Source organism: Cibotium barometz, chromosome 8, assembly GCF_041138505.1.
Source record: "Cibotium barometz isolate CiBa-2024 chromosome 8, ASM4113850v1, whole genome shotgun sequence".
Lineage (NCBI taxonomy): Eukaryota > Viridiplantae > Streptophyta > Polypodiopsida > Cyatheales > Cibotiaceae > Cibotium > Cibotium barometz.
In genome coordinates, this window is record NC_141053.1 from 7120950 (window position 1) to 7133889 (window position 12940).

At 40.4% G+C, this 12940-nt stretch overlaps 1 protein-coding gene and 1 long non-coding RNA gene across 6 annotated transcripts; one reads left to right on the plus strand and one right to left on the minus strand.

Annotated features, from left to right (window-relative positions):
* Positions 1–5242: 5242 nt before the first annotated feature.
* LOC147635863 (uncharacterized) lies at positions 5243–10171 on the minus strand. Of its 5 annotated transcripts, none has more exons than XM_086801224.1 (10): positions 9925–10171; positions 8981–9036; positions 8303–8375; positions 8029–8093; positions 7423–7881; positions 7084–7270; positions 6710–6951; positions 6329–6541; positions 5944–6096; positions 5243–5847 (listed from the first exon to the last, which is right to left on the minus strand). In XM_086801224.1, exons 1-10 carry the CDS (start codon positions 9968–9970, stop codon positions 5452–5454), a joined length of 1890 nt encoding a protein of 629 aa, XP_086657350.1. In that variant the 5' UTR covers positions 9971–10171; the 3' UTR covers positions 5243–5451. The 5 variants fall into 5 exon arrangements, with proteins under 5 accessions (XP_086657350.1, XP_086657349.1, XP_086657348.1 ...); XM_086801223.1 differs by having other exon boundaries at positions 5243–5856; XM_086801222.1 differs by having other exon boundaries at positions 6710–7270.
* Positions 9271–9663, plus strand: LOC147635864 (uncharacterized). The gene is made up of 2 exons (XR_015266443.1): positions 9271–9407; positions 9494–9663. It is a non-coding gene; the product is annotated as an uncharacterized LOC147635864 (long non-coding RNA).
* Positions 10172–12940: the final 2769 nt, after the last annotated feature.

Below are 12940 nucleotides of genomic sequence, written 5' to 3' on the forward strand. Positions count from 1 at the left end.
AGAGAGAGCGCATTGACATCGTTTCCTCCTCCTCTCCAAGGCTCAATCGGAGATTTGGAGCCCGCGTTTTACTAGAGAGCGTCGTTTCCTCCTCTGCAAGATTCAGAGTCAAGCGCCCGTGTTTTTCTATAGAAAGCGTCGTTCACATCGTTTCCATTGTTTGGAATCCTCTGGAGTCATCTGGACTCTGCGCCTTTCGGAGGCTCACACACTTGCAAGAGAGAGTCGAAGCGGCCCTGCCTTCCAACCTCTAGGCTTACGGCCCTGCCTTGTAGCCTCCAGGCTTCCGCGGCAGACACGCACTTGCAAGAGAGCGCCGGTGGCCTTGCCTTCCAGGCTTCCTCCAAAGGCTCACGCACTTCTTGTAAGCTGCGGCAAGTTGCAACTTGCAACCACTAACAGTTTGCCAAATCTACGTGATTTCTGAGTGTTGACGGACCAGCAAATCACCATCGCAAATTGCAAACAAGGTAATAATTTAATAAACTTACTTCGACGTTAAAAAAAATTAATTACTTGTAAAACCTATCTATAACAGTTTCAACTTTACACTTTCTTTTCAAGCTCTTGAAATTCATCAAAATTCTGAGGCTAGTAAAAAATGTGTGGAAAGATTGAAGTTAAAAGCAAAGACACCATATAAAGTAATTGAAAGACACCATATAAAGTAATTGAAAAACATGTGGATTTGTTGGTAGATGCAAAAAAAAAAAAAGTCGCATAATAAGTGTGATGCAAATTGCATGGTTTGTTGCTCAAAATGACATGTCGTTGGAATCATTCCAAAAATTATGTCACTTCCATATGTATATATGTACACCTAATAAGTGTGATGCAAATTGCATGGTTTGTTGCTCAAAATGACATGTCGTTGGAATCATTCCAAAAATTATGTCACTTCCATATGTATATATGTACACCTAATATGCCTTTGTCAAGTAAATACTCTTCTTATACTAATTCACAATCTGGAAAGGAATTTCTAGAAACAAGCTATGAAGTATATTGGAAGATTCTCAAAGACGAAATTCATGCAAGTCCAGTCTTTTCCATGATGGTAGATGAAAGCACAGATCATCATTATGAGAAAAATTTAATTATTTACATAACATACTTATCTAATGAAGAATTTGGTGTACGTAAAACTCGATTAGTTAGGTTTGTGCGCATATGTTGTGAAATTTTTGGGTGATGGCCTCTATACCACCACCAGCAAACACACAAGAAGAAAATGTAAAGGGACCAAAATTACGGGACGCTAAAATCCCAGCTCCAAGGGTACCAATCAACTCTGCACCTATCCTCGGCCCTTCAGAAGCTGACACAATCGGACACCTCAACACTCCCCAATTTGACCCAATTGACTCCTCCAGCTGTCCTCCCAAGTCAGATCTAACCTTCAACGCCTCTAATCCACCTATATAGCCCAGATGACCTCCTCTGATAATCAGCTTACCTGAATCCCAAGCTAACACACAGCTGATTGTAAATTGATTCAGAAGACTAATGCTGATCCCAGTCCGATCTGAGTCCTCCTGGCTCCTTTATTATCCTCCACCATCAGCTAACCTTCAACCTCTAACCCCAAGGTCTAACTAAACACTTGACTGAGCCTCTGCTGACCTTTTGGTGACACCTCTGTGACTGAAACTGATCTTCTGACCTCTACTGATTGATCTAACTGAAACTGACTCAGCTGACTACAACAGACCCAACTAATTCAGCTATCTCAACTGAATCATAAACTTTCTCTCACGTGTTCTTTGACTTTCCTTGACTCTCAAGCTACTCTAATTTCAAAGAGACATCACACTAAAGACTCTCTACAGACTGCAATTGACTCCAATCTGATTGTTTTGACCAAACTGACTCAGCTGATCAGACTTCCTCTTCTATGTGTCTTCTGTCACTCTTAGATACTCAGAACACTCAAACCTAGCAAAGTATCCAACTCTATAGACACTTAGTTTATTGCAACTGACTCATAGGTGACTCTGGACCACCATTCAACCCACAAACCAGTCTGACTGACTGTTGATAGTCTTCTGGCTGTCAGACCTGACTCAAAACCACTTCCCTCTGACCCAGACAAACCAATCATAACCCTCTACACCTTCAGCTGATTATATCTGATACTCAGTTTATCTCATCTAATTCTGTATCATCTCATCTGATGTTGACTGAGTCAACTCTGACTCAGCACCAGCTCTCCAGACATCAGACTAACACACACACAAGTGTTCCATCTCCATGAACTCAATCAAAGCTACACAATCGTCACCACTAAAATATCAAATCAAAAAAACTTGCATCCATTCAAAACAAATTCAATCCAAACTCTCTGACTTCTTCAAATAGATAAAAACGCATTAGTGTCTCAACCTCTTTGAGACATGGGGCTCAAACATTGAGAATCCTTCACCGGAAAACCCCATTGAGGACAACTCTTCCAAGTATCATGCTCACCCACAACTTCAAACACCACTAAATTCACTGTCACAAACAACATATCTTTCTCAAGATCACTCAAACTAGTCTTCATCTAACAGACAGCAGCTACAGCTGAGCAGGTATTAGACTGAGCCAAGTCTCTAATAAAGATGCCACTCAAAGATCCTAGGGCAACCCTGCAACCACAAATAAATGCAGGGCCTCCGACCTACAAACTTCAACAAAGAAAATTGACTTGCAGGAAACCTCTCCACTGCAGTCCCTCTCCTCTCTCATCCCTTTCTTCTCCTCTAGTGATCTCTCTAGCCATACACTTTTTAAAAAAAACTAAATCGTGAACTTCTTCAACCCGTCAATGCCTTGATTCTTCTAGAAAGTTGTGCCACCCGATTCCTTCGATGGCCCATACCCTTTCCTTTTTCGTTTCACGACTGCGCGTCTCCATTTGGCCACCATGCCACTTTTGCCACCTAGGATCCACCATACACTATCATATATACACTTCATTCACCTATACATCATGCTAGGATTGGGCTCGAAATTCTTCTCACAATGTGCTGGCAACGACCAATCTATGTATGAAGGAGTGAGATAATTGCTTAAAGATATGCAATCAAGAGAGGATAAGATGGTTGGGTGTGCTTCAAATGGAGCTAGTGCCATGGTTGGCATGAATGAAGAACTTGTTGCAAAACTTAGACGAGATGTCTCCCATCTTGTGGATGTGCATTGCATTGCACACTGCAAGAATCTTGTTGTTAAAGATGTATGTGAGAACTTTGTAGAGAGTGTGTATCTTGATAAGTTTGCTAAACAACGCGAGAGAATGGTTAGGTGAGTCTACCCTACGATGTATATATGATGTATTTGATATGAAGCATCATCAAATTTTGCAGATCCATGGTGTTAAGTGGCTTTCAAGAGGAAAGATAATGAATCAATTGGTAAAAATAATGCATGTGCTTCTTTTATTTTGGAAACAAAAGAATGAGAGATTAAATGCACAAGGGGTGATAGTTCAAGTTCAATTTCTTATTCACTATTTGGTTGATGTATTGATCAAAGTGGATTTTTTTAACTTAAAATTTCAAAAAGAATATGTAGATATCACAACTATTGAAAGAGGCGTGAATACTATGATTGAGGCATTAAAAGATAGGTATTTGGAAAGTGTATTTGGTCATGACTCAAAACATCTTAAGGATTTTTTTAAGAGATTTAGGGATGGAGTATTAGAATGGGAAGACAAGGAAGGCTTGAGAAACACACATGTTCTCAAATATGAAAGTCTTCCAAATAGTAATAGAGAGATGGAAATGTGTATTGTTTTGGCAAAGACAATCTTTCAAAAACTTGTCAAGTTTTGATGAAAGATTTCACGATTGTAACTTATTTAAAGCAACGAAGCTCTTATCACCAAAAAAAATATCCAAATACATTCGGCGAGAATTTTTATATCAATTATGCGATCGATTTGATGGTGATGACTCATCTTCATTAGTAAACAAAGAGCTATGCAAAGGAGAACTTGATCGTTTTGCACCTACATAAGTGAAGTTTCATCCCACTAAGGATATGTTTGGCTCTTGGGTACAATGCAACAAAGATTGAATGGGGACAAATGTTTCCCCGAATGTTGAGGCTATGGCAAATTGTCCTTGCCATACTTGCTAGTTCCATCATGTGCAAAAGAGGGTTCTGCAAAATAAAAGTCACGACACGTCTTGCCTTAGCTTGAAAACCTTAGATATGCTCATGTTCATGTCCTTATCTATCGAAGAGAAGCTTGAAAATGTGAACTTAGATCACAGATTTGGTGCATTCAAGTCAAAATAGGAACGGAGATCTCAAAATTTAATAGAGTACCTCTTCCTAGAGTGATTATTTTCGATATGAATTGTTCGATTCACTCGTCTAAAATTGTAAGATTGAGTGCAAGTATAACAAAAAATTTCAAATTATGTGTATATAGCATTGTAATATACAAGGACGAGGGGAAAAAAAAACCTACAAAAGAAGGGTAATGTTGAAATTTTCCCTTCTTCTTTGAAGGGCTGAGCCTAGGGTAACCTTCCAAAAAAAAAGGGGGGTTATCCCTTCTAATTTGAGGGCTGTTGACTATTTTTACCACCACAAATGCACTCACATGTGAGTAGTAGTTCACCAATTCCAAGGAGCATCAAGAGGGGCAAAGTTAGCCAGTCACTTTACAGGTAAAAAGGACTGTCAATAAAGATTTGGTCATAAGGAGAACATCCGAACTACCAAAAGAGTAAGTTCATTGCATAGCCTCTCCCACTGAGGAAGGAGGAATAAAGGATGTCATGGCAAAAGGAAGACCTGCAATGATAGTGGATGTGTTCGCGGGAACAAGACTGAAGATGGACAAAAGAATGGTTCAAAAACTACTTAATCCACATCTCTCAAGCGCATGCACACACACACACTGCTACTGCCTGAAAGATTGATTGGCAGTGCATCAAAAAAAACAAATAGCAATCAGTATCAGAAAGACTCTTGTTTGAACCCAAAAGATACAAGATGTCCAGGGCAGCCAAAAACCACAACATACCAACTCAGCAACCTGCTCACAGGGGCGAACTGAAAATCAGTAATCTGCTTTACCTCCACCTCTCATCTTTGCCTCTAAGACAGATGCCTGTTTAATGAACCAAATGGCTGGCTCTTATAACCAGACTCAACATGTAAAGCAAAGTGATAACTCAAGTTTACCCTTCTAACAGTTGCTTACACGTATACAAACTACCAACTACAGCAGGCATAGTCAGAGTGATCGCATATATCAATTGCCATAATTAAGGATGCTTTGGCCACCAGGACCTTGCACAAAGATTTATTACACCAGAATTTCTTCTGGGGATACTCACACACGCAGACCATGCATAGAACTTATAATTTACTACTTTGAATACGCACTAACCCATGGAAACTCAACATATCTAAGCGTGTAGATTCCTGCACAATCATCTGCCAAAAACTTTAAAGGGCATAAGCCCCAATAGTTTGGTCAAGTACAATAACCTTTCCCTGTATGCCTCCCAGCAGAGCTTTTTTATAGTTGATGACAGTTCTTGACATGTCATCTTTTCCGATTGTTGGCAAAGGCTCTGAATCCACCACTTTAGGCTTGCTGCTCTTGTCCTCCCCAGTTCCAGAGACAATTTCCTGCTTGTCTTTGACCTTCTCCTTTTCGCTGTTCTCTACCTTTTTGTTGGTGTTGCCTCCCCAATCAACCTTCTTTTCATCTACTTTGCACTGAATGCTTGCTTTGCTTTCCACCAGCTCGGCAGGTCTTCCATTCTCTTTATCATTCGATAAGACATCAGCCACATTACTGATCTTTTCAGATACTCTCCCTTTGATTTGCTTCACTACCTGTGCAGACTAAACTAAGAGAAATTACTGCATTCCTTATGGAAATTTGGGTGCATGTAGAAGAAGACTACAGAGTTTCTAGAAGACACCCAATACCTGCTGCCGCTGATGCGGCTGCTGTTGCCTTGACTTTCTCTCTTGCAAGACCTTCTGGCGGCCATCATAGAAAGCAAAGTCATCCAGCAAGGACGTTTGTGTGGGGAAAAACTTGAAGATTTTCAGCAGTTCGAGTCCCTGGTGGAAGTGCACCTGCAGAGGATTCAAATGAGTGCCTACAATGTGCACCTGAAACCCATGAAAGTGTAGGCCTTGCATTCCATGAGACCAAGAATCATTACTTACCAGATACAGCCACTCAAGCATATCACTGGGCACACCAAACTTGAAGTACATAATTCAGGGCAGAGAATACTAAAGATCAAACATGGCTCCACCCAGCAAGACAAGCAAAAGAAGATTTTCCATAGAAATTGGGAGTTACCTCTTGGGTGTCACGACTGTGTGTAACAGGTTTGTTGTCGTTATTTGAAAGTATGATATGTCTGAAATGACCATTGGGCACATCCTTGATGATATGCCACTTCACAGGCAAGCAACCATTCCATTTCCCTTGCAGCCAAAAATCCATGTTTTTACCGAAGTCTACTGATCCCACCATCTCAGCTACGCCACAAAACTGCCCACTACAATTGACCTGAAACATTCAAAAGGTTTTACACACGCAACAAGTGCTCGCGCACACGCACACGCACACGCACACTCACCCAAGACTGCTATCGTAAACTCGAACCAAATTCAGATGTTGGCAGATCAAAACACCAGCATCTAGCGTTACCTGAACAAACTCCTCTTTAGAACTTACCGAGAAAAAAAAGAAGATCGGACATGTGGTTGAGGATGACCCAGAATTTTCTTGGGCTTTCCGGTAAGCCTCATCAAGCCTTTTATTGCCACTGGGAGTGCTTGACCAGACACCATACTTGATACTCTTGTGCACATCGTCTTCACTATATGACTTTATGATGAAGAATTTGGCTGCCTCATATGACATCTGGAAGTCTTCCTTGTTGTAGTCATTCCTGTTAACTGAGCTGCTCTGATTATCTACCATAACATCAGACTGGTCAAGTATGTCTCCACAATAATGGAATGGGTGGACCTTGGACTTCTTTACAAGAGACATCGGGGTTTTCTCGGTGCAAGCATCATTGGTTACACTATTGGCAGGATCCTCACCTTTACCCTGAAGCTTAGTCACTTCTTTTGCCCTCCAGTTGCTTCCTGCTGACCCACCTTTTGCAGAACACCCCTTCAAACCTCTTCCAGACATGTTCGGTGCAGAATTCACCCTAGGAAAACTCGGACAACGTCCAGGACGACCACCAGGTACAGGAGGGATACAATTTCCAAGCATGCCTATGTTCTGTTCATACCATACTCGCATAGGTAAGTACCCAGAAAAGTATTGATTACACAACTCAGGTGCTGGTTCTGCACTCAAAGTATGATGCATCAATCCAAAGACAGTTGCTTGGATCAATTGAGAACTGAAAGAGAAAGTTGCAGCTTGCCCACCTTAGGAGCAGGTATTGGCTGAAACCCTCGTGCAGAAGAGTGCCACTGCTGAGAATAGTAATCATAACCATTGGAAGAGCCATAAAAACCTCCATTGGCAGCTGCTGGGTAAACCTCCCATTGATTTGATGTATCCGATGGAAGGCAGTTTCTATATTCCACTTGATACCCTTTCCTGCCATTAACTCCAGGTTTTACATTGGGATTTTGACCAGTGTCTTTGGAATTGGGTTTCTTGGATCCAAGTTTAGATCCTTCTTGTTCTGTGGGAAAATAGTGCATGACTGAAGAAGATGGAACCTGCTGGTAGAAGGGCCCATAATGTGGTCCGTACCCAGGTGCCCCCGCACCCATACTTGAAATGTAGGGTCCTTGAGGGTGTGAGCAGTACGTAGGCTGATGAGGATATCCATAGCCTGGGGAGTAGTACATATGTTGCCCATTGTCAGCAAAAATACCCTGTGCAAAGAACCCCCACCCCCCCAAGGTGTGTTACTGGCAAAACAAACAGACCATATGGCTAGAAGTCGTAAGTGCTGAAACAAGATTATCTTCCATATGCAAAGAGCACCTGTCTCAGGTGGCTGACCTAACAACAAAACTTACTGGGTAAAGATTTCTTGCATTGAATACCATACCATCCTCCCAGCCTGGAACCATAGGGATATAGCCTACAAGATTTTACTGTTAAACTTCAGACTCTGAGGGCGCATTGACCTTGCAATGTAATCAAAAAAAGCCCAACCCTCCTTGCAACCACAATTGCTACCCATTTCCTCTACCAGAATAAGTCCTCACAGTAGTAGCACCACACCTTGCAATCATAACCAGAGTCTAGATAATGACCATCTGTGGTTACGAATCAAAAAACTTATGATACCTGTATCAGCTCCCCCATCTGATCTTTTTATTTGAGCAGTATCAGCGATTTTATCCTCAGGAACATGTTGTTCCTAGCAACACATAAAAAAGAAGTGAAAGCTTGATCACTTGCCATAGGAACAGAAAATCTGTTACTTGTCTATCCCTGGTACCATGAACTCAACAAGATCTAAATGACCTTAACTTCAAGAGATTCTAGCTACACGGCTTCAAGCCATCAACTCCATCATGCGTAGCATAAACTAAATGGCATCTAGACTCGCATCACTAGCGCCCAAGAGTAGGGGCTGGTGTATGTATGAAATTTTTGTTCATGCTAGTGGTCAAATTATCATAGCTAAACCGCCAACCTAATCTTCTATCACCTTCTGGAGGAGAAGGGTAGACTCGGCCGTGACAAGTGCTAGCGATAGAGACCAATGCCTGGCAAAAGAGTCAGACTTGCCTCAACCTAAATCTTTGGAATTGGACCCAAAAAAGCCACTTGGGTTCGTGATTAAACAGTATTCTGCTTAGACATACATGGCATGGCATTGCTCAAATTGACAAACACACACACCTCAACTCACGCATGAGGGCATCTGGTCAGCAATATGCACCCCTCTAAATAGAAGCATAAATCAATGAGAGTAGACCCATTCGAAGCACAAGTACTCTGCATGCCCTCACCATTTACCTGTGGCGTCTCAGCCTTGAAACCACCGCTCAAGGTCGGAAGCTGTTCACCTGCGTCTAATGATAAAAAGTCAAGATATACATACAAAGAAACCTCAGTCACAAACCTTTCAAGGGCATGTCATAACTCGTGTTACAGCCTCCTCGGTGCAAACAAGACCATATGAAATCCATATAGAAGGGGCTCAGCAGTCATCTGAGAACTTTGCACTGGCAGCACAATGGTTGGACTTCTCTAGATACTCAGGCATTTGTCAGATAACAATATAGTTCACCGCCCTTTGAAAACACCGAGAAGACACCAACACGTGAAATGACAAAGTATTCCTCGTACACAGACCCCAAACCACAACATATCAGCAAGGCTCTCGAAAAGACCACTTTCTATCTAGGTTTGCAGCCCCTACATGAAAGATCTGCATGGTGAGGTGTGCCACGCATCCATATGCGTTTCTAAGCTCTTTGATCCATTTGTACTTTTCGATTGATGGGAGACAAGCTATTCCGACTTTAGGTATGCATACCCTACGCACAGATGATGAGCTAGATTTGTCACTATCACAGAGTGGGTGCTAATTCCCCTAAATGTCTGTAAATTTCGGATACTCTGAAAAAGTGATAAAATAGGCATTTTGTTACGTGTGACATAGGGCACTCACAAAAAAAAACAAAAACAAAACAAAACAAATTGGCACTATGGCAGCTCCTAATTTACACGGTTTAAAGAACAAAAATGTAAAATTACACCTGGAAATCCGGCACCACGAAAAATAACTCGAAGCTCCCCCTCAAGAATGAAGAAAAGTACTTTTTAGAAGGAAAGAAATAGAGCTACAGATCTGCATAGGATTACATCACTCCTCCTCCTAAACCCCCAAGCGCCTCATGATGACTGTCGGGGCCGGTAAAGAGAGCTAAAATGGGACGGAAGAGCTCGGAGGATACGGTAAGCCGAATCGGGCGCAGCAGCCACCACTTCCGCCAGAGCCATGCCTAGATTTGCCGCAGGAACCGGAATACCGCCAAAGCAAGCTCTCCAGACGAGGTGCCAAGGTGCCAGACAATAGAATGGGGCGCCGGGGCTGCAGATTTCTGATGGTGGAGGCGGCCGCCAGCTGGACGGGAAGGACTCTCTTCGCAACGCTCTGCTTTGCGAGGACAACCTAAAAGAGAATACAAGTGGAAACTCCTCGACTTTAAAAGACCTTAGGGGAAATGGTACACAAAAAATAGAATAAATAAAATAAAAGAATCTTTCAAAAAAAAGAGTGGTTTTGACTTTAAGTTCATCAACTTGGCTTTACTCTTGGCATAAAGCTTGCAAGACTAATTTGCGTTGGCAATCTTTCACAAAAAAAAATTGGACTTTAGGTTCATCAACTCTTGGCATAAAGCTTGCATATAGCTTCACCCTCTCTTATTTTTCCCTTATGGAGTTCAAGAATGCCTAGCCTAACGTTCGCACCCACACCTTACATGAAGGTGTTGGGGCTCGAAACTACCCATAGTGGACGTGATGGCATGGAAATCGGTACCCACTCTTGGGGCTTGGTAAATATCATGACGTCATAATGGAGATGTAGTTGGGGATGGCCTTTAGGTAGCAAGGACTTTGTTTACACATTACTTAAGTTCTTTACTCTTTTGCTAATAGTGGATGATAGTCCTACAAAATTCAATTTTGCAAGGAGAAGCTTCCAACTAGTGGTGGCCTCCCAAGTGAGCCTTCTTCCATTTCCAAAGGTGTGACGCCACCAATGAGGAGTTATCAGTGGGATGTAAGGGGGAGTCCATGTTACCAATTTGGAGGTTTTCTTTGTTTTTTTATGTGTGAAGCTCTCTTGGACTTAGCACCCATCCAACGGCTCAAAGTTCATCTTCATGTCTACACTTTTTGAAATTTCAAGTCCTAACATTGACAGACTAGTTTATTAACTTCACTTTGATTGATCACTCTTTGGCAATGTAGGGCTCATGGCTTTGACTTGGTTTGGTGTGTATAGGTATGGATTAATTAAGTGCATTTAAAGTTATGTCATGTATAGGTAGTCTTGTTGTAATGCTTTTTTAGATGACATATAAAGATTTGGAAACTCATTATAATCTCTCTATATAAAAAAAATTTGCAGTAGCCTTAACCTTATATGTCTTTGTGATTAATAATGAAGACTTGCCTTATGTCTAGGATAGTAGATATAATATGTCTTAGTATTTATATCATAAAAAGCCACTATTAAAAACACAATTAGTAAGAACATACCATGGAAGAGAAATATTTATATCCTCAAGTACTATATACATTGAAAGAGTCAATCACTTACACCTATACTAGCCAAAGGCTTATCAACTTAGGGAATTCAATTATTAAATCTCTAAGCATAAAATTTTACTTCATAACATATACAGACAATACACACACACACACACACACATATATATATATGTATGTATGTATGTATGTATGTATATGTGTGTGTGTGTGTGTGTGTGTGTGTGTGTGTGTGTGTGTGTGTGTGTGTATATGTGTGTGTGTGTGTGTGTGTGTATGTATATATGTATGTATGTATGTATGTATGTGTGTGTGTGTGTGTGTGTGTATGTATATATGTATGCATATGTATGTGTGTATGTATGTATGTATATATGTATGTATGTGTGTGTGTGTGTGTAAATGTGTGTATGTGTGTATGTATGTATGTATATATGTGTGTGTGTATGTATGTATGTACATGTATATGTATAAGTGTATATAATGTGTGTGTGTACATGTATTTACACACACACACGCGCACGCACGCGCGTGCGTGTGTGTGTGTGTGTTAGAGTTGCTCCAATATGGAGGCACCAAACTATGTTTTTAGGCATTTTATAGAATTGAAAGAGGTTATAATGGATGAACAATACTAATTTATGATGATAAGTGTATTTATATAAAACTATACTATCATGTTTTTGGGCATATAATGATATTAGATTTTATAGAATTGAAGGAGAATGGATTGGATGAACTATACTAATGTATAATGATCATGTGTATTTCAAATATAAAAAATATTTATGTAACATTTTTCTCCAAGGAAAGTAAAAAAATACGAGTAAAGTGTTTGCTTTTATGATTTATTATATGACTTCCACAATGATTATAAGTGTATTTCAAATATCAAAAATACTTCTTTACCATTTTTCTCCAAGGAAAGTGAAAAAATCTAAGTTTTCCTTTGTATGACTTCCTAAGGTTTAAAAGATTAGAAGGGTCACCGAAGTAGGCTATCATTTTTTACAAGGGGTTTTTAAAAATACACCAAATATATAACACAACAAATACTTTCTGGTTTGTGTATCAAGTTCAAGCCAATTTTAGATTTGAAAAATAAATATAAATTATATTTTATTGGAGATTCTCAAGCTCATAAATACAAATACCTATGATTTAATAATTTTTGGGGAAGACTAGAAAATGTAAGATGTAATGATATGTACATTAGTAAGGAGTCGAATGATTATAGAATAGTACTTTTCATAAATGGTAATCAGTGGCATATTGATAAATGTCATTATCGCCACGTTGACCGCCAAGTTGTGAGGTTTCCCTTGGAGATGTCTCCCATTCATATCTCCGTTCATCGAAAAGAGTTGCCAAAAGGTTAAATTAGACTAGTGCAGGTAGTTCGATTGCTTCACTCATCATTGAAACATAAGCTGGAGACATTTTTGTTTATACTCTTATCAATGTCATTCTCATTATTACATATGGATAAATCTCCTTGGAAACTGAACCTTTCTATTGCGGAGTTTGGCTTGTTACTAATGTAGGGTTACTCGTTAGTTGTGCTGGGTCTGCCGCTTAGCCAAAAGCTATGAAAGCACTTTGTGGCACCTTAAAATTGTAGCCGGCATAACATCGTGAAGTTGTCACTTCTGCGTAGACCCCGATCCCGCTAATTAGTATTCGCCACATCGC

Coding starts and splice junctions, on each gene's coding strand:
- LOC147635863 (XM_086801226.1), bottom strand. CDS start 9,970: ATGGCTCTGGCGGAAGTGGTGGCTGCTGCGCCCGATTCGGCTTACC. Junction 6,542..6,709: donor CGATCTTCTTTTTTTTCTCG/GTAAGTTCTAAA, acceptor TGAATGTTTCAG/GTCAATTGTAGTGGGCAGTT. Junction 5,857..5,943: donor AGCCGCATCAGCGGCAGCAG/GTATTGGGTGTC, acceptor CTCTTAGTTTAG/TCTGCACAGGTAGTGAAGCA.